Genomic DNA, 25,192 nt, shown 5'->3' on the forward strand with positions numbered 1-25,192 from the left:
CTTAAGAAAGTGCATGTAAACGTGTTCTACATGTCTACAGTAAACTAGTCTCATAAACTCTTTGATTTCGCTTAAGCAACTTAAAATGTAATATGCATGCACAATAATCTATACTGCCATGTAAAGGCAAAAAACTGTAACTTTGCTATTTTTCATTATGAGTTATTGAGATTTTTGTGACAATTTTTTGTTTTTCTGAGAAAATGATTGGTCTTAACCGTAACTTCGAAAAGCCCAGGAGAAACGAATGCAGAACACTGTAAAACATCAGTTACCGCTCTTTCACTTTGTTAGGAATGTTCAAATTGAGTTGCAGCATTCTGCCTTTGTTTAACTGCATGTCAAAATTAAGATATTGTGCCGATTTGGAGTTATACAGTGTTCTGCCTTTGTACATTATAAAAATGAAATAGATTGCGATCTACAAATCCACTCCATATAAAAAAGCACTGTAAAGACTAGATACCTTCGCAGCAATATGTAATCTTGAATAAACTTTAAAGAATTTTAATTCTTTTTATAATGCAGATTATTCACCAGACATCACTTGTTGGACTTTTGTGTACTTGAATGCCGTAGCTAGCATGATCAATCATAAAATCAGTAGCCTACTAACAGTTTGCAATGGGCTAGTTGCACAAGATGGCGCCGGTGAGCTTCAGCGACGCGAGTGTGTGCATACTTATTTCCGGTCTTGCGATGCTCGCATTGACTAAGGGAAACTTACATACGAAACTTGGCTAGATGTATATAATTAATGATATTCAAATTTAACAGCGGATAGTGGTATATCAAAAACACGGGGAAACATCCTCCCTACATTTTTCGTACATCTGTGTGGAAATTCATCAAGATACAACGCGGAGATTGCTTTATTCTTCTGTTGATTATGCGATCAGCGTCAGGTCAGGTCCACAGGGATTTCTTCTTTCAAACACAAACCACTCAAATATGCAATACTTTTCATTTTCGAAGAGCTGGTTTTGTTCTGGCTGTTATGTAAGATCAATGTTTCTGACTGGCAAACAAGACGCACAGAGATTTCTGATAAAGCATGTTTTATTAACTTTATTTGTTAATAATTTATAACTAACTGTACAATTAAACTTAATATAATTATGGTAGGTTTGCCTTAAATAAAAGATCGCTGTTTGCATTCATGTGTGTTTTTATCTATGTTTATTTGTTTTGTGAAAGATCTGCAGCATAAATCATTATCTGTCTATGAGCAGCCATGTATATTGTTATTCTTTTGCATTAATTATCAGATTAAACTGATATTAAAATTAGTCACGTATTTTTTACTGTGTAAAATAATAAAATATGTTGTGAAAATAACGAGGAAACAGACTGATGAACGTGTACAATTGAGAAATGGATACTTCTGAAGATAAATCACAGCCCAATATTTCATAAAAAAAAAAAAATAATGCAAACATTTTCGAGAAATAAGTAATTTGTACATTCACATATTTGGTAAGATAAAAATACATTATGTAGCTGTGTATACAAACCATGAGTTCAACTTTCATCTCGTGAACAGTAGGGAACATAGTGTATTTAATTCATTCACCAGACCCAAACATACACAAGTTTCAAATCCACTGGCTCAGTTAACATTTATAGTATAGTAATAATAGCAGTGTAGATCTTATTTGCATTTGAAGTGATATTATAAATCCTGTAAACATATAGAAGGTATAATTTTGACTTCTCCGGTTCTCTGCACTGATGTTTAGCACAACCGGAAATATCTATGCACACACTCGCAAGACCGGAAATCCAAGATGGCGGAGATATGCAACTAGCCCATTAAATCCATATCCTACCTTTTCTTGTAACCCGGTAAAATCAATCCATGGCCATAAACATTGTAAGCATTATTCCTGCTTCCTGCTTGCTAGTGTTATTTAATGCAACTGAGCATAGCAAATAAATTGGTATCCACGGTATAGACACAGGTTTAATTTTTAGTCAGCTTTTTACGGTCAATAAATAAATGAGAAATAAAACAGTCATAACTAATAGCCTATATGAAACAGCCCATGATCAATAGATTTTATACAGGTGTTACTAAGATGCCTTTGCTTTGGTGTGACAATTCAAAGGCAGAGTACATTAACTTCAAAATAGAGGTAAAATCAAGTTTGAGCTCACCATTTTTTCAATGTAGATAATTTTCATTACTAAAACATCTAATTGTTAAATTTATAGTGTGCTACCTATAATTAATTTGGCTGGAAAAGAAAAAAATTGAAATCATGTCATTTTTCCCAGTTTCACACTCTAGCTAATGTCCTTTGCCTTTGTAGGGCACTATAGTCCGTGTTCATTTAATCCGGTAATTCTGCAAACAGCAGCGTACTTGATAACATCAGTCAGCTTGCCTTGGCTACTGCAATTTTCCTCTTTGTATATTTACAATAAATGAAAAAGGATATCAAATACCACTGCCTCCTTTCGTTTTTCATTTGAAAATAATAATAGCCACAGAAATGTACTTAGTTCATGGAAATGTATAAATATACAGCCATTACAATGAAACAAAATTTTATATCAATTGCCTCTTTTTATATTCATTTTAACATAGATAAATTGAAGACAGACCAAAGATAACATGTTATATTTACCCAAAACGAATTATGTTTTATGTTTAACCACTAAAGAGACATCAAAGACCAGCGGCACACATCAGAAGGTCTAGCCGAGGAGAGGCTGCTCTCGGCGGATACATAATCACTGAGCTCCCGCTGATCACGTGGAGCTCACCATCTCCGAAATCGGTTTATAAACATTTCATGCCACAATAACAGTAATATTTTGAAAATGATCCTAATAAATGGTGTTGAAATCACAATGTTGCGTGAACCAATCAGCATGTTTAGCACCCAAGTACTCGACCCAAGTCCCGTCCCCAAAAGTTCCGGAACTTTGAAAAAGTACTACCTCGTCAGCAGGGACTTTTAGTTCCTGCAGTAAAAACACACCGAAGTAGCTAGTTCTTGGGTAAAGTTTCTGCGGTGGAGTTGCGGCTATCCTTACCCTCCTTGCTGTGTGGCTTGCTGGTAACAGCTGGAAGCAGCCATGTGCGGCACCATCGAGAAGGCTCACCAGAGGCTCAGTCAAACAAAAACATAAATTTCGGTGAGTCCCAAATTCCATCCAAATGGAAATAGTGCATCATGACCCGATGTGTTTGCACAACATGACTGTTGTGAGTGACAAATGCGCCAAGTAGTGATGCACGGGTCGAGGTTTTTTCCAACCCGCGGGTCCTGCTTTAATGAAATTATTTGGCCCGCCCCAGCCCGCCCCACAAATAAAGTAAAATTTCTTGACCTGCCCCGACCCGCGCATCGGGGCCATCACGGAAGTTACGTTGCTAATTAGACATTCGTATCGTAACCTTATTAATATAGGCTATAGGTAGATGCACTATGATGGTTCGTTCGATAACAAATCTTTTAGGTAAATGAATCGGTAAATGAGATTTTTATATTGCATTATAGATATACTGAAATAGTGATACAGCAAGGGTTTATGACTCCGACTTTAGACGGATTGCCAGGATCATCATCTTCATCTTCATGGTGGTAGGATGAACACTTAACACAAACAAAAAAAAAATGGGCCCCAACGGTGAAAACTGATCTCTTGTCAACAAAGGCAAGTGGAACCAAGAACGAACCGAGCTCCGGGAAACTGAAAAAAGGGTTTTGTTTATGTGCACACTTTATTATTTTAGTTTGGTATTTTTCATAAATGTGTTTTTATATGTATGTACCAGTCCTGTGTATTTAATACAGGCAAACTGTCATTTTGGTGTGGTATTTCTTTTATTGACATTCAATTCTCAGGCTCTTAACAATTTAGAGTTTTCTGATTCTGGTCCAAATTCCTATTGATGATAACCTCTCAGACTACGTTAGACTACTAAACTTATGTACATTATTACTACTACGCCGTAATTAGGGTTACACAATCTCTGATGTGCTGCCATATCTGGCTTTTATAGGCGGCTTGGCTTATCTTTTCTGCTTAATTTGACACTTTAGAAAGTGATTAAAGTGGGATGTTGCAGTTAGGGTTAGTGATATCTTCATCTTATCTAATTTACAAAATGGGAATGGAGCGAGGCCGGTGGAGTGATTGGAAATGAGCAACACCTGCGCCACTCACCGGTCTTGAGTCCCACGGAGGAGCTTCGGAAGGATAAAGAGGAGGAGTTAGGACCGTGAAGGACGAGAGAGGACCAGGCCTGGATTTTATTTTATGTATTTTGTCCGTGAAGGGCTGTCGCGCTGTTTTGTGTTTATTTTATCATTGAATTGAATTGAAATTTATTTGACAAGATTATATACAAGTGTTTCATACACTTTAGAAAAACTGTTGAGGATAAAATCACAAAGCTCTATGCTTATTTCCATTGCGGCCCTCGATGTTAATATAAAGGTTATGTGTACATGCAGACAAAGCAACAGTCATAATTAATCACATTTATAAAATCAAATTAATATCAATATAGTAGAGATAATTCACCAATTTGACATACAAATCACAACTGACAATAAACACACCACTAATTGACAAAATTTACAATGAAATCACCACAAAACACACTAACCACCCTCACCAAACAGCCATCTTTTTACCAATATTTTAAAACTCAAAAAATCTTTTACTTCCTTTATTAAAACTAATTTAATTTATGCTATAACACTAGTATATATATATAAAAAACGATTTTTCCCCACCAAACTCTTAAATTTACATGGACAGATATTAAAATCTCTACCCCTAGTTTTATAGTAATGCTGCTGACTCACCATATAAAGCTAATTTTCTAAATAACTTGGAACCACATTATTGCCAATTCTATGTGTTGTACCCATTTTTAAAAATATAACCCTTTTTTCCACAGTCAATAAACCCAACTGCTTAAAACTTTCAGTATGTACATGCAATCTAGAATGCACTTTTAAAATTATCCAAACTAATTTGTTTTGAGCCTTTTGCAATTTATTCTTGATAACTTGGGAACAACTGCCATAACAAAAGGAGGAAACATAATCAAATTAGGGTTGAATCAAAAAAAAAAAAAATTTATGTCTGCCGGTTCCCAGCCCCTTCTTCCCGACATACAAACTGCGTTACAATTAACAATTGTTATTGATTAAAACTAGAACAGTTATATGTTTAGTTTATTTCATTTATTTATACAGGGACAATACACAACAAAAGTGCCAGAGTTAGCTATAAAACTAATTTGCATCTGTAGTCCCTGGGCAGGATGTGGTTAGAAAATTACAATACATATATTATCACATAATATTTCAATAAACAGACAAAAAAAGTAAAGTCAATGAACTGTTAATTTTATTTACAAACAGGTATTAAATTCCATCTTTCTGCTGCTCTAACTGAAAAAGATTGAAATATCTGACTTTTTTTCAATGCAGCAGTAAGTTTAATAACCGCTTGTTTTTTAGTCTTAGCATAAGTACAAACAACTGTATCATCTGCAAACATCTGAACCTGGTCCTCTTGACAAACTGTAGATAATTAATGTATGAACAAAATGGGTCCAAGAATCGACCCCCGTGGGACTCCAATATTAAGGTCAAGAAATGGTGAACAAGCATCATTAATTCATTGTACATAGTTTCCTTAGAATTAAGAATGACTCCATACGTGTTAATGTATTTGTAGATTAAATTAAACCTTGATCATTTAGATAAAATAACATTGGTTATTGACAGCACCAACAAAACCTGTCAAGACTGGATTTAGTTTGTTCAACGAAATAACAATTTGATATCTCCATAGAGCGATGTGCCCTAAATCCAAACTTAATAGGATGTAATGGAAAATGACCAAGATATAAATGCTTAGATGAATTAAACCAATCGTTTCAATTACTTTAGAAACAACTGGTAGAATACTGACAGGTCTATAGTTACATTTGCTGGATAACAAGTGTTATACACTATGTTCAACAAGATGTGTTTTTTTTTCATCAACCGCTAAAATGTCAAAATGAACTTTTTTAAGTTTATGGTCTATTTTGTTCATGTTCTTCTGATGTTTGTTTTCTGCTAACCTTTTTAAAATTACAAAAACCGGTTACAGTGTAGTTTTTACAGTGTAGTGCTATTTGTGTGCCTGCTAACACTTATAAAGTTTTGTCTTGTTTCTCTCCACATACAAAAATGTTTAAGAGAAAACTATTTTGTTGTCATGAATGTAATCATTAGAAAATCAAAGTATATTTAGATTAAAATGGACAAATCATAATGTCTGAGAAAGATTCTTGTCAATGTCTTTATATTAGTCGTATTTTTTTCTGTAGCATTTGAGAAATAGTTGTAATACTTTTCATTAGAGCACTCAGCACTTAAATAGGCTTTCAACTTAAATTCTGATGCAAACAATCAGTTTCTACCAGCAAACTGCTGCTGATCCTGAATGGCTTGTTTAATGAGTGTTTATAGTCTGAGGCTCATCAGTATTAGCAGCTGATGAAAATCATCGTTATTTCACGTCAATAGATCCTGTTTTCACCTCATTATTATGCTAATGACTTCTGTTAATTGCCACATTAAGCTCATTTTATTGCTGTCAACAGACTTAAGCAAATTACATGATCAGCTATTGTGACATTACAAGATAAAGATAAGTATCATATTGGCATTTATTTAATGAATCTGTGATAAACTATATTAAAACTAAAACATACATAAACAAATTGTCCAGTTAAACAATTTTTAAATTTCTAAAATTATATTTCTATGTTTATTCTTTAATTTTTTCTTACATTGTTTGTATTTGGTAATTGTTGGGGTACCCCACCCCCCATATCTTTATATGCCTTTAAATTAAAAAAGAGGTCATATAAATATAGTGATTTAAAAAATATATGGATGGAATTCTTAGAAAACAAAAAGATATATAAATTGTTAGTATGTTAGTTAGTATGAAACACTTTGTGGTTAATTAACTTAAAAGTTACTTCATCTGGTGGATGAGTGAATATTACCATTTTAAATGTGTAAATTGTTACACATTAATGTGTAATAACTGATTTATCTTTAATTTTGGCAGATCTGCTCCTCCTTCAGTGAAGCTCCTCCCACAACTATCACACCTTCAGTGAAACTTCTCCCACAACAATCACACCTTCAGAGAAGCTCCTCCCACTGCAGTTAATCAATAAATGCTGGAATATTCCCATCAGTCTACAAGTGAAGACCAGCATCAAAGCATCAGGATGAAGTGAAATCTGCAGAGAGAGAGTTTATTGAAGAACAGAGAGAACATGAGAGATCTAGAACCCTGCAGAATGAAACACACTGAAGAACAAACAGGTTGGTGTTTATTATTCATCCTTCATCAATGAGGCCGAAGAACAATTAAAGTTATCAGCGGTTAATCAGATTTGATGTTTGTAGTAGAAACATAATCTAGGAGTTGTAAAAAAAAAAAAAAAAAAAAAAAATGAAGAAAAAATCCAATAAATAATATAGGGGAGACTTTCTGTAAGAATAAATTGTATATTCTTGCCTTCGAGATCACAAATATAATTTTGGTTCAGGTTGGGTTATCTGAGCAGAGAAGAGCAGGTACAGAGGACCTAAGAATGAGTCACACAAGTGGTGCAGTTCATTCTAAGATCAGCTTTATTGTACAGGGGTTGTCACTTTTATAGGGAAATTAAACAGTAGAATGTCTGGCAAATAATAGCTGAACAAGCATAACAGACTATATTGGGTAATCAGGTATCAAGAGTAAGGTTCAAATGAGCTCATCATACTTTCATCACACAATGTCCTTTAACACAGGATGGTCACGTACACGAGCAGAATCTCACAATGGCCACTTTAAGACAGTCGAAGACATGTCTTACACAACCTTGAACAATCCTGGGCATATCTTATGTTTCTTGATTATACTTCCATAAACAATAATCATATGTGATATATACCTTCAGTTAGTATTCATTTTGTTATACAATTTTTCAGAATAGGAATAAAAAATGGTTAGTACAACTCTTAATCAGGATTACACACGTATATCAGATTCAGTTTTCAGGCTCTAACTCATAAGTATGCACATAATCATCCGCAGTATAACTATCAGCATCTGTTGGAAAATCCTCAGCTTCAATCACATTCATCTCCAATCGCTCCGGGACCATAGCAAAGGTCTGTACTGGATTGGTTATGTGCAGCATTGCTTGATAGGTATATCTTGTGGTGAGCGCTGTAACAGAACGCATTATAGAAGTACTAATACATTGCATCACACAGGGTGATATTAGCAGAAGAATCACTATTAGAATAACAATAGGTACAACAGTATGTAGAATCCAAGTTCCCCATCCTCCCCATAGGCCACTGAGCCAGTTCAGCCAGGAATCATTTTTCTTTGGGTCTGGAATGGATTCTCTCATGTGGTCCACAATGTTGGTAATGTTGTCTGAATTATCTGGAATGTAAAAACAGCAAGATACTCCTAACCTTTTACAAACTACTCCCTGCTGCGATGTCAAAAGGTTGAGGACAAGTCTATTTTGATCTACTGCTTCTCTCATCTTTTTCAATTCCTCTGTTATTAAACCTAATGCATGAGTAGTATCATTTTCCAATGACAAGACTTGCCAAGCTAAACCATTGATTTTGTTTAAAGCAATGGAGGTTCCTACCCCTGGAAAGAAACTAGCTATGGACCATCCCACATTTTCCCATGGGGTTGTCCAGGGCGTAGCTGTTTTATACCCATTGTATCGATCAGGCATACTATGTACCTCTCTTTTCCATCTGCGTGGTGGTGTCTGACTATCACAGGTATCAATGTCTTTACGTGTCAATACGGTAGTTCCGGTGGAGAGTAGAGCTGGATAACAACATCCACGCCATTCTCCTTCATCCAAATGGTAATAAGCCATTCCCCCACAGGTCCAAATTATACCTGGGGAGCTATCAAGATAAGAAAATGGACAATGAAAATTCTCAACAGACTGGTTATCATACTTAATAGTACAATTAGGATGATCTCCAGCATTTTGAATCAGAGTTATTACATACTTACAATCTGACATCCCTACATAATGTTTTCCTTTGGTTGAACAGATACACAAATCTGCGAGATTTGACTGTACATGAAAGGCTGGTCCTTTGAAAGGCAGTCTTTTATATGAACAATTATAATCTTGGAGCGAAAACAATGCTCTGTTTGTTCTTAGATTATTTGTCATCTGTAGAATTTTAGACATCTGTGGCGGTATATCGCATCTGTTTCTTTCAAGACATACCATATCTGAAGTTACAGGGTGTGTTTTCAACGCTGAGTGGAGTTGCATACAAATCCAACATTCTCTATCTATTTCTTCCTTTAAAACTGCATGCACATGCATAATTTCCTTCATACCTAGCCTTAACTGTCCTCACTTCCTAAACATTATCGCTTAGATCAGAACTCATGATAAATTCTATATCTTTGGTGGATGTATCCTGTGGGAGATCAATCAGATTTGGAGACAGAACAGAAAGTATTCTTTCAATGCCTCTGTCTTGTTCAGGCATCACAACATTAATCTGAACTTCCTGATAATCATCTGTTCCTGTTTTAGACCATGCACAATAATATCTTCCAGCGTCAGAATACTGAACCTTGGATATTGAAATTTTTTGCAACCATGCATAGCCCTTACTCCCATCTCTCCATATCATTCCTGCCTGTTCCTTCTCCACTATTTCTTTCTTAAATCTTTCATCAATTCCCCATGCTCCTGTCCCATAATAAGCTTTGACATCAGACCAACTACAAAGTTCTGATCAAAAATAGATTTCAGTGCCATATAGACTTCTGATGGGTTTTAGATTCTCCAGGATCACAGGATCACACAGAAAACTTTAATCTCCTCCTTGTCTTAAAGTGATTCTTAGTGGATTGGTGTGAGGGGGGCTTACCCTTGCCTCAGCTAGTTCTCTTTTCTGTGGCCCTGTATCATTCTGTCTCACTTTCTCTACCTCCCTTAAAAAAATAAATTACACAACTATTATAGCTATTGTCATTAAGACACATGTGGTTCCTCTTAGTCCACACATTCCTGGCAATCGGAATGGGTGCCACGGTTTATGTCTCCCTTCTACTCTTCTTGAAATAAGAATTTGTAATGGGTTTCAACTAGTAATTTTGTGACGTTATCTATTTTATAGATGATTAATACTCCGTTCTGGTGTGTCTGTCTTGGACGAATTATGGCTACTTAAGCGTTAGGAGGTCTTCTGGCTATTCCGGTTTGTAACAGTGCCCATGCATCTATTGCATTTTCGGGTGGGTGTGCATATATTTATAACTGTGCCACGAGTTACGTCGCTAGCAGGTAATCCTAAATTCTCTAATGCTTTAAATGCTATTTCATACCACGTTTGTCCCTGCACTAATGTCCATTCTCTTAAAAACTCAAAGATTCCGTATTTTCGAGTAAACAACCAAAAGGTAGTTCGGTTTGGAAATAACCTTTGCAAGATTATGTTCTCTAGGTTAGGATGTGCTTCTAATGTAGCCTCAGCTAAGCATACAAGTTCTTCATTGAAATCAGTAGCTGCTTCAGCTAGTGTGCGCAGAGTAAAACTCTCTAACGGTGGTATGTCCATCAATAAAATTTAGCCCTTAATGGTAACAGGGTGGTGTAAGGAGTTAGCACTGTTCTGGCTCAATGGGCCAACTATCTTCTTGCTTTGGACAACCCCCACCTCACTATAAGAGGTAGTTCCTTCCTCCGCTTAACCAGTGCCTCTCCCTCCCTGCTAAGCAGTAAGGGGAATCCCCGTTCGAGATTTTATATGAAATTGGAGCTTGCCTGCTCTCCTGTAGAGTAATTCTTCAGGCGTGAGGCGTGTATCCACTGCGGTTGATGGTCTGTCAGCATTTCCCTGTCCTGGTTACTGCGATCACAGTGGCTGGTCCAAGATATCTTGGTTCTCCCACCTTCGTTGGCTTCAGGCTTTTGATAAGCACACTCTGCCCTGGAACAAAGGGGTGAGTAGGCTTTTCTGAGGGAAGATGAAGACACAAAGAAATATCAGCACATATGGAGTTAAGTTTCTCAATGAGGGAAGTGACATAGTCCACCTGTATCACCTCCAGATCACCTAAGGAAGTAAAGCCTGCGCGACCTTTAACCCATGGGGTCGGGAAAGGTCTACCCATTAGCATTTCAAATGGTGAAAACTTAGTGGTGGAAGATGGAGTCATTCTTATTTCTGTCAAGAAAGCAGTTAGCAAATCTACCCATTTCTTTCCCGTATCAATAGAGGCTTTAGTGAGCCTTCGTTTGACCCTCTGGTTAAGTCTTTCCACATTTGACGAAGACTGTGGATGGTAAGGTATGTTCAGGTGCCAATCAATCAATAATACTTTAGCGAGTAGCTGTGTTACCTTTGATGCGAATGGTGTTCCATTATCACTCTCAATAGTGTTAGGTATCCCAAATCTAGGAATTATTTCTTTTGTCAAAATCTTTACCACTGTTTTAGCATCTTCCTTTGCACATGGAAATGCTTCTGGCCACTATGAAAATCGATCCACGATATTTTTAAAAAGCTATTGGCAGCATGTGTGTGAAATCAATTTGTACATGTTGAAATGGTGCTTCTGGAAGCGGTAATGCGCCGTCTATAATAGATTTGTGCGGGTTTACCTGTGCACATGTGAGACACGAATCTAAAATCAGCTTTGCTGTCTTGTGCACATCTGCAATACAATAAAATTTATCAATAACTTGTACTACTTTTGCACAACTTGTATGTGACAATCCATGGTAGTGTCTGATAAGGACAACTAGTCCTAATTTTGGTAGGGCTATTCTTCCTTTCTCATCTCTTAAGAGTCCATCTTTGTCTGGAGCACAGTTATGTTTACTCCAGTGCTCTAAATCAACTTGGGTAGGTTGACTCTGCAAAATTTTAATTTCTATGTCAGGAACATTTGTCACATGCACCGTCATAGCTACCTGTGTTTTGTCACCCATATTAAATTGTGATTTTTATCTGGACTTTGGCTGCTTCTTTTGCAGCTTCATCAGCTCTTCTGTTTCGTACAGCCTGTTCTTCCTCACCTGTTGCGTGACCTTTTACCTTTACTATGGCCACTTCGGCGGGTAGCTGTACTGCTTTGGTTAACTGTCCTATTGGGTTTGAATGTGCTATGGGTTTCCCATCTGCAGTTTTGAAATCTCTTGCTTCCTAAGTTTTGGCGAAGTGGTGTACCACTCCCCATGCATATTTTGAATCAGTATAAATAGTTACTCTTTTTCCTTCCATCAGCTCACATGCTCTTATTAATGCTACTAATTCAGCAGCTTGGGCTGAGCTAAAATCTAAAGCAAATGCTTCAATTGTTTCCCCAGTCTCAGACACCACAGCATAGCCACAAAGGTAGACCCCATCAGCAGGTTTTGAACATGATCCATCAACATATAAGTGCTCCCCCCATCCAGGGGCGAATCCAAAAGATCGGCCCTGGAAGAACATGAGGAAGTTAGTTAAATTATGCAATCAAGTTCTGTGACATTATCTACAATGTCAGCCATTCCTAAAACACCTAACTGTGCCGGGTTAATGGATGCTGTAGGTTGGATCGTTAGAATTTTAGTTGCCAGCAGTGTTGCCTCGTAACCTGAGCGTCGTTTTGCTGTCATGTGTTGTGTTTGCATATTGTGTAAAATTGCGCCTGCCTGATGTGAAGTATACAATATCAAGGGGTGTGACAAAACCATTCTCTCAGCCATCTGTACAACCAGGGTGGCTGCAGCCACGGCACGAAGACATGCTGGCATACCTGTAACTATGTTGTACAATTTCTTAGAAAGGTATGCTAATGGTCTATGTGTGGAACCATGCTGTTGCAGTAGGACACCTATGGCCACCCCCTCAGATTCACGGACATGCAAGTGAAAGTCTTTGTTGTAGTTGTTGTAGTTTGTTGGTGATCTCATGCTTCAACGCAGTGAAGTTCAGTTCTGCTTCCTCAGTCCACTTCAGAAGCGTACTCGGTGGAGCTTTGTGATCTATCAGGCTTCTCAGGTGCCTGTCATGTACTGCACAGTCAGGTATCAAGGATCTGCAATAGTTAACCAGTCCCAGGAAACTTTGAAGCTGTTGTACAGATCGTGGAGACTTCATTTTCCTGATCAACTGGACCCTCTCTGTAGAAATCGCTCTTAGACCTGGCATGATGATGTGTCCCAAATAGGTCACTTTGGATTGAACCCATTGGAGCTTGTCTTTGGAGGCCTTGAATCCTGCTTGGGCGAGCACGTTGCAGACAGTGATAGAGGCTTTTTCACAATCACTTTGTGTTTCACCTGTTATCAAAATGTCATCTGCGTATTGGAGAACACAGACTGTGGAGGGTAAATCGGTCATTTTTGCCAATGTCCTCTGTACTGCCGCCGAGAAGACTGCGGGGCTGTCCACATAGCCCTATGCCAAGCGTGTCCAGGAAAATTGTTGACCTTGGAAGGTAAACGCTAATAGAGGCTGAGTGTCTGGATGTACAGGCACAGAGAAAAAGCCTGCACACAAATCAATGACTGTGAAATATTTATGCATACATGGAATAGAATTATACACAGTCGGTACATCAGGTACAATTGGAGCTAATGGTGTTATCAATTGATTTATAGCTCTTAAATCTGGAGTTAAACGCCATGTTTTGCCATCTGCCTTAACTATGGGGTTAATTGGCGTGTTGTAAGGTGAGTGTATTGGTACGAGGACACCCTGCTGGACAAAATTCTCAATCAATGGCTTTATGCCCAGTTCCTTATCTTTACACAAAGGATACTGCTTAATATAGACAGGTTTGTTCATTTTCAATTTTGCTTTATATGGTTCCATGTCTATAAATCCTGTGTCATCTTTATACTGTGACCATAATGATGGGTTTACAAGAGCTTCCACTGCTGGTGGTATGTCAGACCTGGGCTTACATATGGATGGTTCTGTTTCACTGTCTTCCCAGTGCGGCAATGGGTTCACGGAGACCTGTAAGACAGGAAAGAGAATGTGACCAAATCATCAGTGAATTTAATGTACATATTCAATTTGTGCATCAAATCTCGTCCTAATAAATTTAATGGAGCTCCTGGGATGATTGTGAATTTGTGAAAGAATGGAATTAGTCCAGGAGCTCTTACCTATAGAGAAGACGTTACAGGACATTGAAATTCAGTTCCTGAAATTCCTACAGAGTTTACTATTTGACTAGAAAGAGGACCCTCATAATGTGCAGCAGTCATTGACGTTGCATCAGCTCCAGAATCTAAGAGGAACGTCTGTGGTTGACCATGCACCAACAATGTAACATATGGCAAATCTTTATTATTATTATTAAATGTGAGGGTCGTCATAGAGACATTGGAACTGACATCACTCTGTAGGCATCCATATTGTTGTTAATGAGACCTTTGCCAAGTAGTAGGATAAGTGGAGTTCATTTTGCCTCTCTGCTGAGAATGATCGATTCTAGGCTTCCACTGCACTAAATCTCCCTGGGCATGATTCTGACTTCTCCTTTTTCTGCAGTCTCGTTGGACATTGTCACAGTGTCTGGGTTGTGTTCCCGGGGTTTCCACTAGATGTCTCCCTTTCCCACGGTGTCTGTCACTTTATGAACTACTGTTCCCTTATTTGGTCACCTTCCTCCTTGTTTGGGTTAATTGATTATTCCCCACCTGTCTCCAGTTCCCTCATTACCTTCTGTGTATTTATACCCGGTCTGTCTTAGTATGTGTCACGGATTCCGTAGTCTTGATCCTGCCTTGTGTTTTGTCCGTTCTTGTTTATTTGGATTCTCTGGTTTTGACACTGCCTGGACTATTTACCCTTTTGGATTGCCCCTTAATAAATATCTTACCTGCAATTGGATTTCTCGGTGCTTCTTGTATCACCGAATGTGACAGATGGACTCCGTCAACACGAGATCCAGCGGTATGTCGTTTTTCCATTCCCCAGTCAAGATGGCAGAGCGGCGAGCCAAATATCTTAGGTTGACCGCCCTCCTCCAAGAGGGAAATGAAGTGGGTGCCCTGGCTCAGGTGTTCTGGTCGAGGGCATGGGCTACAACGATGCGGCCCTCAAAGACTATTTCAATGGCGGGCTGGATGATCCAGTGTCTCAAGAGGAGATGGCGCAGTTAGAGACACTTGAATTCTGGGAATTTGTGCGCTACCTGCAGCATCAGCATCAGTGGGATGCCCCAGCCACTCCTGTCTCTTCCGGCGGGGTGGTCGTCAGCCCAGCACCACTGCCCAGGATGGCTACCAGCCAAGTGCCACAGCACAAGATGGCCGCTAACCCAGCGCCAATGCCCAAATTGGCCACCGTTCCAGTGCCACAGCCCAAGATGGCCGCCAACCCAGCGCCAATGCCCAAATTGGCCACCGGTCCAGTGACACAGTACAAGATGGCCGCCAGCCCAGCGCCAATGCCCACTTTGGCCACCGGTTCAGCTCCACAGCCCGAGATGGCCGTCAGCCTAGCGCCACAGCACAAGATGGCCGCTAACCCAGTGCCAATGCCCAAATTGGCCACCGGTCCAGCGCCACAGTACAAGATGGCCGCCAGTCCAGCGCCACAACCCCAGATGGCCGCAAGCCCAGCACCACAGTACAAGATGGCCGCCTGTCCAGAGTCATGGCCCAAGATGGCTGCTTGCCCAGCGCAGCTGCACAGGATGAGAGTCTCAGCTGACCCTCCGGAGTCGAGTCAGGTGCCAGTGGACCCTCCAGAGTCGAGTCGGGTGCCAGTGGACGCTCCAGAGTCGAGTCGGGTGCCAGTGGACGCTCCAGAGTCGAGTCGGGTGCCAGTGGACCCTCCAGAGTCGAGTCAGGTGCCAGTGGACCCTCCAGAGTCGAGTCAGGTGCCAGTGGACCCTCCAGAGTCGAGTCAGGTGCCAGTGGACCCTCCAGAGTCGAGTCAGGTGCCAGTGGACCCTCCAGAGTCGAGTCAGGTGCCAGTGGACCCTCCAGAGTCGAGTCAGGTGCCAGTGAACCCTCCAGAGTCAGGGCTAGTCACCGCTGATCCTCCAGAGTCAGGGCTAGTCACCGCTGATCCTCCAGAGTCAGGGCTAGTCACCGCTGATCCTCCAGAGTCAGGGCTAGTCACCGCGGATCCTCCAGAGTCAGGGCTAGTCACCGCGGATCCTCCAGAGTCAGGGCTAGTCACCGCAGATCCTCCAGAGTCAGGGCTAGTCACCGCGGATCCTCCTGAGTCAGGGCTAGTCACCGTTGACCTTTCGTCCCATTGATCCAGCCGCACGGAGGTCTGCTCTGCCTTGGGGGGCTCTGGTCCTGACCACATGGCTGTGGTGGTCTTCAGCTCCGCCCTGGGGGCCTTCTGCCCTGACCACACGGTTGTGGGGGTCTTCCGCTCCACCCTGGAGGACTCTGGCTTCAACCACAAGGACGTGGTGGTCTTTTGCTCTGCCTTGGGGGGCTCTGGTCCTGACCACAAGGACGTGGTGGTCTTTTGCTCCACCCTGGGGGGCTTCCGTCCTGACCTCACGGTTGTGGTGGTCTTCTGCTCCGCCCTGGGGGGCTTCTGCCCGGACCACACGGTTGTGGTGGTCTTCTGCTCCGCCCTGGGGGGCTTCATGTTGTTTTTTGCTTTTTGTTTTTGTGTTCAATCCTGTCCCTGTTCCTCTCTGTTAGCCTGGCCCTCCGTCCCTCCCCCTGAACCTCCTCAAGTCCACCTCCCTCCTGGTCTCCCAGGTTTGTGTTTACACTTCTGGTGTCTGTTCCCTGTGGTTTTTTTTTTTCCTGTCCCTCCGTCCCTCCCCCTGAGCCTCCACCTGTCCGCCTCCCTCCTGGTCTCTGTTTTTTGTTTGTCGTGGAGCGTCTGGAAGCCGCTCCGTAGAGGGGGGGTATTGTCACAGTGTCTGGGTTGTGTTCCCGGGGTTTCCACTAGATGTCTCCCTTTCCCACGGTGTCTGTCACTTTATGAACTTCTGTTCCCTTATTTGGTCACCTTCCTCCTTGTTTGGGTTAATTGATTATTCCCCACCTGTCTCCAGTTCCCTCATTACCTTCTGTGTATTTATACCCGGTCTGTCTTAGTATGTGTCACGGAGTCCTTGTCTAATTTCTTGTCATTCCGTAGTCTTGAACCTGCCTTGTGTTTTGTCCGTTCTTGTTTATTTGGATTCTCTGGTTTTGACCCTGCCTGGACTGTTTACCCTTTTGGATTGCCCCTTAATAAATATCTTACCTGCACTTGGATTTCTCCGTGTTTTTTGTATCACCGAATGTGACAGACATGACCTTCCTTTCCACAGAGATAACAGACTATTCTTGATCTTCTTGGCACACTCGATCTATGCTTTAGTTCAGCTTTTGGGTCATGTTCACCTCGCTGTGGCTTTTGCCCAGTGAACATAGCAGTTTCAGTTTTGACCACAAACCCTCCTGAAATATCTAGTTCCCTAACTCGCTTCCCTAATGCTTCTATAGTCATTTCTAACAAGTTAGTTGCTGTGATTCTAATCAGTTGTGCCTGTTTTCCATGCATATTATTCAGAAATGTGTTGATGAATAACGCCTTAAGGTTATCATCAAGTGGGAATTTAGACTCTTCAACCCATGCTTTCTTAAATCTCAGATAGAAATCGGAAGCAGTTTCTTTAGGCTTCTGCTTTGTGTTTGCAGCAAATTACAAATCTTGTTTATTTCCCAGATGCTTTTCTAGAAAAGCTCTCAACTCTTTAAAGAATGTAGTATGATTTTCCCGTTTTTCCCAGAAAAACACATGTGGCAATGCTGCCGTAGCTGAGCAAGATATATGATCATTATCATACTTCAGCGATTTGCATTCACTAATCAGCATTTCCTCAGTGACATTTCCTTCCATCGTCCTTGCCAGAACTGCTCTGTAATCTGCACCTGTAAAATGAGCATACTTTGTGTTTGATTGCAGAATAGTTACAAACTTGCTAGGATTCTGCGGAGAAGGCAAACTTTTACAGATTGCCTCCATTTCTGCTGTTTTTACTGGTTTCACCCCTATCGCATTTTCCGATCTCATCCACACCATTGCACCCTAAGTTTTGGGAGCTGCCTTTGTCTCTTTCAAAGTACCTGACTTTTCAGTGACTGGACTATTGTGCAGTGGCGCTGTGGGTAGGGCGAGGAGTGCAGTAGGGCGGTGGTTTGTCTTGTGGAAGGCTGTTTTGCTTAGCCACAAAGGCAAGTACCTTTTTCTTTTCTGGTCCTTGATCCAAGACCTTTTTTAGATCCTTCCAGAGATTATAACTTTTAATCATAAATTTATAATCCCAAGTGGGATCGCCCCATCCTTAAAAAAAATAGACTTTTAGCCAATTCCATGCCCTCATCTGTGAATGAACCCTCTCTAGGATATGGAGTTTCAATTTGTGGTTTCGTGCACTCTGACCATCCTGCCATATCACTTGCAAAAGGTTCCAATTTGCAATTTAAATTTCTCCTATGCTCTTTTGCCCAACCTCAACTGTGATTCCATGTATCGTATTGTTACCTTGGGTGATTTTTCTAGGTTTTGATTTACACAAAGCTTTCGCCCTGATCGTCACTAAATAACCTTCTTTTGTTTGGGTGTTCTCTAGTTTTGGGCTCTCGCCAAACCAAGTTCGGGTCGCCCACTAAACACCTTTTCTTTTGGTCACAATATTTCAACATGTAATAACAATTGTTAATAAATATCCACAATATGGATTTTGATTAAATTCGATCCCCAAACTAAATTAATTTCCGCAATGGTTAAAACACAGCGAAAGTTAGAATACGCAACCGTGATCAAAAGTCAGTGTTGGGGAGTAACTAGTTACATGTAACTGCGTTACGTAATTTAATTACAAAATTAATGTAAGTGTAATTAGTTACAGTTACTAAGAAAAAAATTGTAATTAATTTAGTTACTTATGAAATTTTTAACGATTACAAAGGGGATTACATTTGAATATTTACACACCTCCACATACAGATTTAACTGATTTCTTTCCCAAATTGCACTGACTATTCTGAGACATACCGCCCTAATAATTTCCGGGATGCGGAAACACAGTCGTAGAATCATAAAAACGGAATGCCTAACGCGGACGGAATATGCCACATTTTGGATGACTAAATCAAAAGTAGGTCAGTACACTTGAATCAAAACATGACATGGACTAGTGTCTGTGAATATTAAGCCCCAAAAATGCAACATATGACTCCTGCACGTTCTGTGTGTCTGTGGAAATCAGGCGCGGACTGGACACCGGGAGAACCGGGACAATTCCCAGTGGCCTGGCAGCCGATTTGGCCCGCTATTTTAATATCTTTATTGTATAATTGCCTGCTGAATGTAATAAAGCGATCATTTGCGAATCCGCCATTTGATAATTAAATCTCTAATAAGTCATGAAGTGTTAGTCATGACTTGCGCGCTCTCCGCGCCTCCGCCAAACGGTTTGGATCAGACTCAGAGTAATCAATGCGAGAGAGAGAGAAAAGAGTGCACTGTGGAAGCACACAGCTGGAGCCGAGAAGCTGAACTACTGTTCAGGGTTTCAGGTCAGTTTCATCTGTAAAGATGCTTTTTTTGTCTTTGTATTTTTTATTTATTTAATCAAGCAGCAGCATGTTGCTCATAAGTCATCACTCAAAATACTATATAAAAGACATCATTATTATCTGTTGTAATGTTACAGTAGTAATTTAGCTGAAAAATAATCTATTTTTTGTGGAAGCTACGACAGACAACAACACAACCCTTACGAAAATTAAAGTTTTGTTATTTTACTAATAATCCAGAGAACATGGTTACTATTGTTTAACTGTGGTAACCAAAAATTATTTTACAAATTTATTTATTTAAAAATAAATAGAAATCCATTTGCAAAACAAAAAACAAAACAAGGTTATTGTCTTTTTATATAGGCTTATAAAAGCATGGTCAATTTTTGTAACGGATAAACATGACTCGTATACAGTATTAGGATTTTTCTATAAATATATTGTAGTATTGTAGAGTATTGTTTGTAAAGTATAGTTTTGTTCAATCTTGAGTATTGAAGTCATGAGAGAGATGGATAATGGGGCAAAATAAAGAGACTGAAGAGAAAAATGGAAGTGAAGGTGCAGTTCAGGAGAGAACTTTTAATTATTTAGCATGTCCCCAAATTAAAGATTTAAACCTTTTTTTTTTATCTCAGGTCCATACAAAAAATAGTTTAGTCCATGAATTTGTTTGAATGAGTTTGAATTTTCCAGTCTGAATTTTTTTCCCAGGCCGCCCCTCCTGTAAATTAATGGCAAAGACATGGTTTCATTTACTACACATAGGCCTACTGAAGCTCGCAGTGTTTTCAACCTCTGCCGCCTCAATATAGGAGTACACGAGCACATAAACATAATTTCTAGAACTGCTCTGTGTCACTTCATGTGCATTTTACTTATTTTGAGAAAACTATCATCATATACAGAGACGGCAGTTTAAAAAAAAAAAAACAATGTTTCAGGAGTTTAGTACACAGAATTAGTCACATGCTTATTAGATAACTGTATTTGAGTTGATGTATATGATTTTATTTATTATTATTTAATTTTCACAAATTTAGAAAAGTAATCAAAAAGTACTCAAAAGTAATTAGTTACATTACTTTAATAAAGTAATTGAAAAAGTTACACTACTATTACATTTTAAACAGGGTAACTTGTAAACTTAATTCCACTAGCAATTAGTGATTACAACTCCTTCCCGTCTCTTTACGGGAAATGCGGGATACTTTTTACATTAATCCCTTACTAGGATCCTACAGGGGTAAGCGCTATATTTCCTTCAAGAAATATACAAAAACACTCACTCCTTTTTTTACGTAGGTCCGCCTGATTCTCCGGTGTGTCTTTTTCCCCACTTGATCTCGTGATTTTTCTCTCCCCAGTTCTGTAGGAGATTCCCCCCTTTTCGTGGACGAGCCCCCAGCTGTAAGAATAAATTGTATATTCTTGCCTTCGAGATCGCAAATATAAATTTGGTTCAGGTTGGGTTATCTGAGCAGAGAAGAGCAGGTACAGAGGACCTAAGAATGAGTCACACAAGTGGTGCAGTTCATTCTAAGCTCGGCTTTATTGTACAGGGGTTGTCACTTTTATAGGGAAATTAAACCGTAGAATGTCTGGCAAATAATAGTTGAACAAGCATAACAGACTATATTGGGTAATCAGGTATCAAGAGTAAGGTTCAAATGAGCTCATCATACTTTCATCACACAATGTCCTTTAACACAGGATGGTCACGTACACGAGCAGAATCTAACACTTTCTATCCCCGGGGGAAAAAATATGGACTTAACCTCAAACGTTGAAATGATGTCACTTCCTGGGTGTTTTTTTTTTTGTCTCTCATGTTCATGAGACATGTTTATAAAAAATGTTTTCCAAATATGTGTGTGTAAATGAAAACAAATCATAAATGGTTTCATAAATGGGTGCTTTAGTTTTAAAAAGGAAGAAATGGAATGGAAATTGTGTTTAGTGAAGAATATTTGTCAGTTATTAATAGAAAAATAGTTAAGTTGATAATAATATTTTAGTATATTATATTAAAGAAATACATTTAAAATATATCAAATTGATCAAACATAGAACGGTTATAATAAAAACATTGGATTGGTGTCTGTATTTTTAAGAAAGATCATTGTATCTTATTTTTTTAAGATTTCTCTAAATTATCTTAATTTCGTGAAGCCTTTGTCTGCTTTTACTTCACTGCTCAGATTTTTTTCATGGTTTATTTATATTGTAATTTTTAAACCTTTAATTTCAGATCTAATGGAGAAACTACATCATGTCAAAACTAGAGTAAAAACTCTCTCACAGACTGAAAGAGTTTCTTTACGTAAAAGAAAAGTCAAGAAAAGTTTCACCTGCACTCAGTGTGGAAAGAGTTTCACATACAAAGATAGTCTTGAGATTCACACGAGGATCCACACTGGAGAGAAACCATACAGATGTGATCAGTGCGGGAAGAGTTTCACATCATCATCAAACTTTAAGATGCACATGATCATCCACACTGGAGAGAAACTTTATGTATGTGATCAATGCGTAAAAACCTTTTCATGTGCTTCAAACCTGAAGGAGCACCTGAGAGTTCATTCAAAGGAGAAACCACATTCATGTTCTTTGTGTGGAAAGTGTTTTTCACAACTGCAGAATTTAAAAGTTCATCAGAAGATACACACTGGTGTGAGAGAATATATGTGCTTTGAGTGTGAGAAGACTTTTATTACATCTCAACAATTGAAAATGCACCAGAGGATCCACACTGGAGAGAAACCTTACAAGTGTTTCTGTGAGATTCAGATCAACTCAAAGATAGAGCTCATCCACTAAGAACAACATCGAAAGTTTTATTTTCGTATACAATTTTGCTTCATGATATAAATTATATTGTTATGCTTTATTACGAGTTTAATTATGTTCAAAGAAGGTTTTTCATATTCATTTGGAGGTTTTTTTTCTGTTGCTGTATTTTACAAAATGCATGTGTAATATATTGTCATGTAGGTTTAGTGCCAGTGTCTGATCCATCTTCACTTTTATTCACTTAAGATGCTTTGCTGTCTTGTTAGTCAATAAAGAGAGAAGATCGGTCTCATTCCTTTACACTTTTACTTTATATTTTGCTTCAAGTATTAATCTCTTTTTGTTCATTTTTGTTGTCTGTTGATTTTTCTAGCATCACAAATGAATAATTTCATAATTTTAGTTACTTCTAAAAGCATCTTACAATAAAATGATAATAGCTTTGGGAGCTTATATTTGCTTAAGGTATTAAATTGTAATTGTCCATTATTGTTTTCTGTTGATTCTTCTTGCATCACTAATGAACAATTTTAATTTAAAATAATTTTAATTACATCTAAAAGCCATGAAATATTAATTACTTTTGGGGCTTTCCATTTATTAAATTTCTCATAAAGCTTTTAAATAATAAACTATATTCAATTACACACCTGATTGTCTGCCTATCTACATCTATAACTGTTTTAACACTCTTTTGTTTGATACATTGTTTTATATATATTTTGACGTTTAAAACAGAATTTGAACATTTTTGATTATGTACCTCTGGTTTCGACTCGCGGTGAAGATGTCACTTGCACGCGCTTGAGTTCGGAGCAGTAGCGTTATTTCAAGTAGCTGTAAAATACACATTACATAGTTTGTTAACTTCAAGTTCTAATCGCCACATTAAGCTCATTTTATTGCTGTCAACAGACTTCAGCAAACAACACGATCAGTTATTGTGGAATTACAAGATATAGACAAGTATTATAATTAGGGCATGTGATTTTCATGTGCATCTCATCAGTAAAGGTGCTCCTGTAATTAGTAGTATATCTTCAGCACGTGCGTTCAGATCAGGATTGCCAGGTTTTCAAAACAAAGCCTGCACAGTTGCTTCTCAAAACTAGTCCGAAACTAGCCCAATCGCGTTTCCAGAGGGTTCCAGAGAGTTTTTTGGCAGGGTTGCCTTGGTAAAACTCACATTTTAGGGGCTAAATATCATAGATATAAACACTAGATGTCGCCTTGGCTACAGCAGTTCATTGGAACGAATGCATCAAAAGAGCCGCCATCTTGGAACAGGGGAGCCCCTCCTCTTTAATGCATAAGCGTCAATGTAGAAAAAGCTCAGAACTTGTAAAATTTGCACGACCTACAAACTTTTTACTTTATTAAATGTTTAGATTTCCTTTCATTTAAGTAATGCCCTCTTTCTTTATCCTTTTCTTTTTTGTTAATGTAACACTACTTTTTTGTGTGTTATGAAGTTGTTGAAGTGTTCTATGTCTCTATTCTTTTTATTTTATTATTCTTAAAATTATTGTTGTTTTCTAACTCTGTTTCATATTGTAAATGGAATTTTCAAATAAAGCATTTGAAATAATAATAATAGTAGCCCTCCCGCCGGCTAGAATCTTATGGGTTACAAGTTAGAAATCTATCTAGGGGATCTTGAATTTACCCACTACCCCGGTAAAGGCATATTCTCTTAAGTCACAGTACAACTATAACCCAGATTGTCAGATTTATGTTTTTTTTTCTGAAAATAATAAATGAATAAACCACTACTGTGTTTCCCTTTAAATAAAAAAAAAACTATTAACAAATCAATTCTTTCCAAAGGAAATCACACTAAATTATGGCAGATCAATAAACATTTATTTATTCTTCTCCGGAATTCTTTTTTTCCCCCTTTTTGTTTCTCTTTGAATTTCCAAATAAATCAATTTACGGAGTCACAACAATGAATCAACATATCCTAAAAAAAAAAAAAAATGTCAATGCAATAATCAAAATTTACCCAACTGGGATTTCCAGTATACAGATGGCGCGCTAGTTGGAGCTCTTTGATGCAAAACCAGAGTACTCACAAATCAGGACAACAAGAATTCCAGTTGTAGAATAGGAACCTCTAATCCTTACTCCTCGCCGAGATGATAACCAGCATCCATGATGACACAACCCACGACGACGCCTGAGTGGATTTCCATGAACTCCTCCCTCCTCAAACTGGTTAGATGCAGCCGCGAAAATCAATATAGATCTCCCGATTTTGACCATCTCTCAGTGTTAAAGAAAAATAAACACACACTTAACGTGCACTCTCAACTAGATAGACCACTGCAAAGCTTATTCCCACAATAAACCAAAAAAAACCACGGGTATTTTCTTCCGGATTTCACACGACTTACACAACTTACTTAACTTAAGCTGCCACTCTGCACTCAAGAAATTAAACTCGGGAATATTCTTCCGGGTGATTTCACAATCTAAAGCTAATAAAACAAATCAAAGTAAAGATATAAATATAAAACACGGAATCTCTCACGTGTGATCCTCTGGCTAGATTTCCTCCTCATGCGAAACGGAAAAAAAACACATTCTCTCGCGGAACTCTCTCGAAATGTTTGTTTTTCATGCTGCAAACTGACTCGTGACAATTTCCCAGTTCACACCAATCTCTCGCGCAAACGTTCATCACCAAAAAAATGTCCATGAACATTGATTTCTCTCAGCTTTCAGCCGAACTGCAACTCATCCGCCAGAGAGAGAGAAGGAAGGCCAACCAAAAATCCCTGAGTTTTCTCTCTCAACCCC

The 25,192-nt window shown here is 38.8% G+C and overlaps 2 protein-coding genes and 1 long non-coding RNA gene across 3 annotated transcripts; 1 reads left to right on the forward strand and 2 right to left on the reverse strand.

Moving 5' to 3' along the window:
- Positions 1-7,104: 7,104 nt before the first annotated feature.
- On the forward strand, positions 7,105-22,417 carry LOC132159301 (gastrula zinc finger protein XlCGF7.1-like). Its single transcript, XM_059568823.1, has 2 exons — positions 7,105-7,364; positions 21,849-22,417. The coding sequence occupies exons 1-2, from the start codon at positions 7,316-7,318 to the stop codon at positions 22,415-22,417; spliced, it is 618 nt and encodes a 205-aa protein (XP_059424806.1). The 5' UTR covers positions 7,105-7,315.
- LOC132159439 (uncharacterized) lies at positions 7,779-9,391 on the reverse strand. Its single transcript, XM_059568929.1, has one exon. The coding sequence runs from the start codon at positions 9,356-9,358 to the stop codon at positions 8,078-8,080; it is 1,281 nt and encodes a 426-aa protein (XP_059424912.1). The 5' UTR covers positions 9,359-9,391; the 3' UTR covers positions 7,779-8,077.
- Positions 10,943-20,932, reverse strand: LOC132159449 (uncharacterized). Its single transcript, XR_009437850.1, has 2 exons — positions 20,887-20,932; positions 10,943-11,057 (listed from the first exon to the last, which is right to left on the reverse strand). It is a non-coding gene; the product is annotated as an uncharacterized LOC132159449 (long non-coding RNA).
- Positions 22,418-25,192: the final 2,775 nt, after the last annotated feature.

Source organism: Carassius carassius, chromosome 16 (genome assembly GCF_963082965.1).
Source record: "Carassius carassius chromosome 16, fCarCar2.1, whole genome shotgun sequence".
NCBI classification, from domain to species: Eukaryota; Metazoa; Chordata; class Actinopteri; order Cypriniformes; family Cyprinidae; genus Carassius; species Carassius carassius.

Bases quoted from the DNA above. Each gene is read 5' to 3' on its own strand.
- LOC132159301 (XM_059568823.1), top strand. From the start codon at position 7,316: ATGAGAGATCTAGAACCCTGCAGAATGAAACACACTGAAGAACAAACA. The intron at 7,365-21,848 runs GTTGGTGTTTAT...CTTTAATTTCAG, and splicing joins ACACACTGAAGAACAAACAG to ATCTAATGGAGAAACTACAT.
- LOC132159439 (XM_059568929.1), bottom strand. From the start codon at position 9,358: ATGCAACTCCACTCAGCGTTGAAAACACACCCTGTAACTTCAGATATG.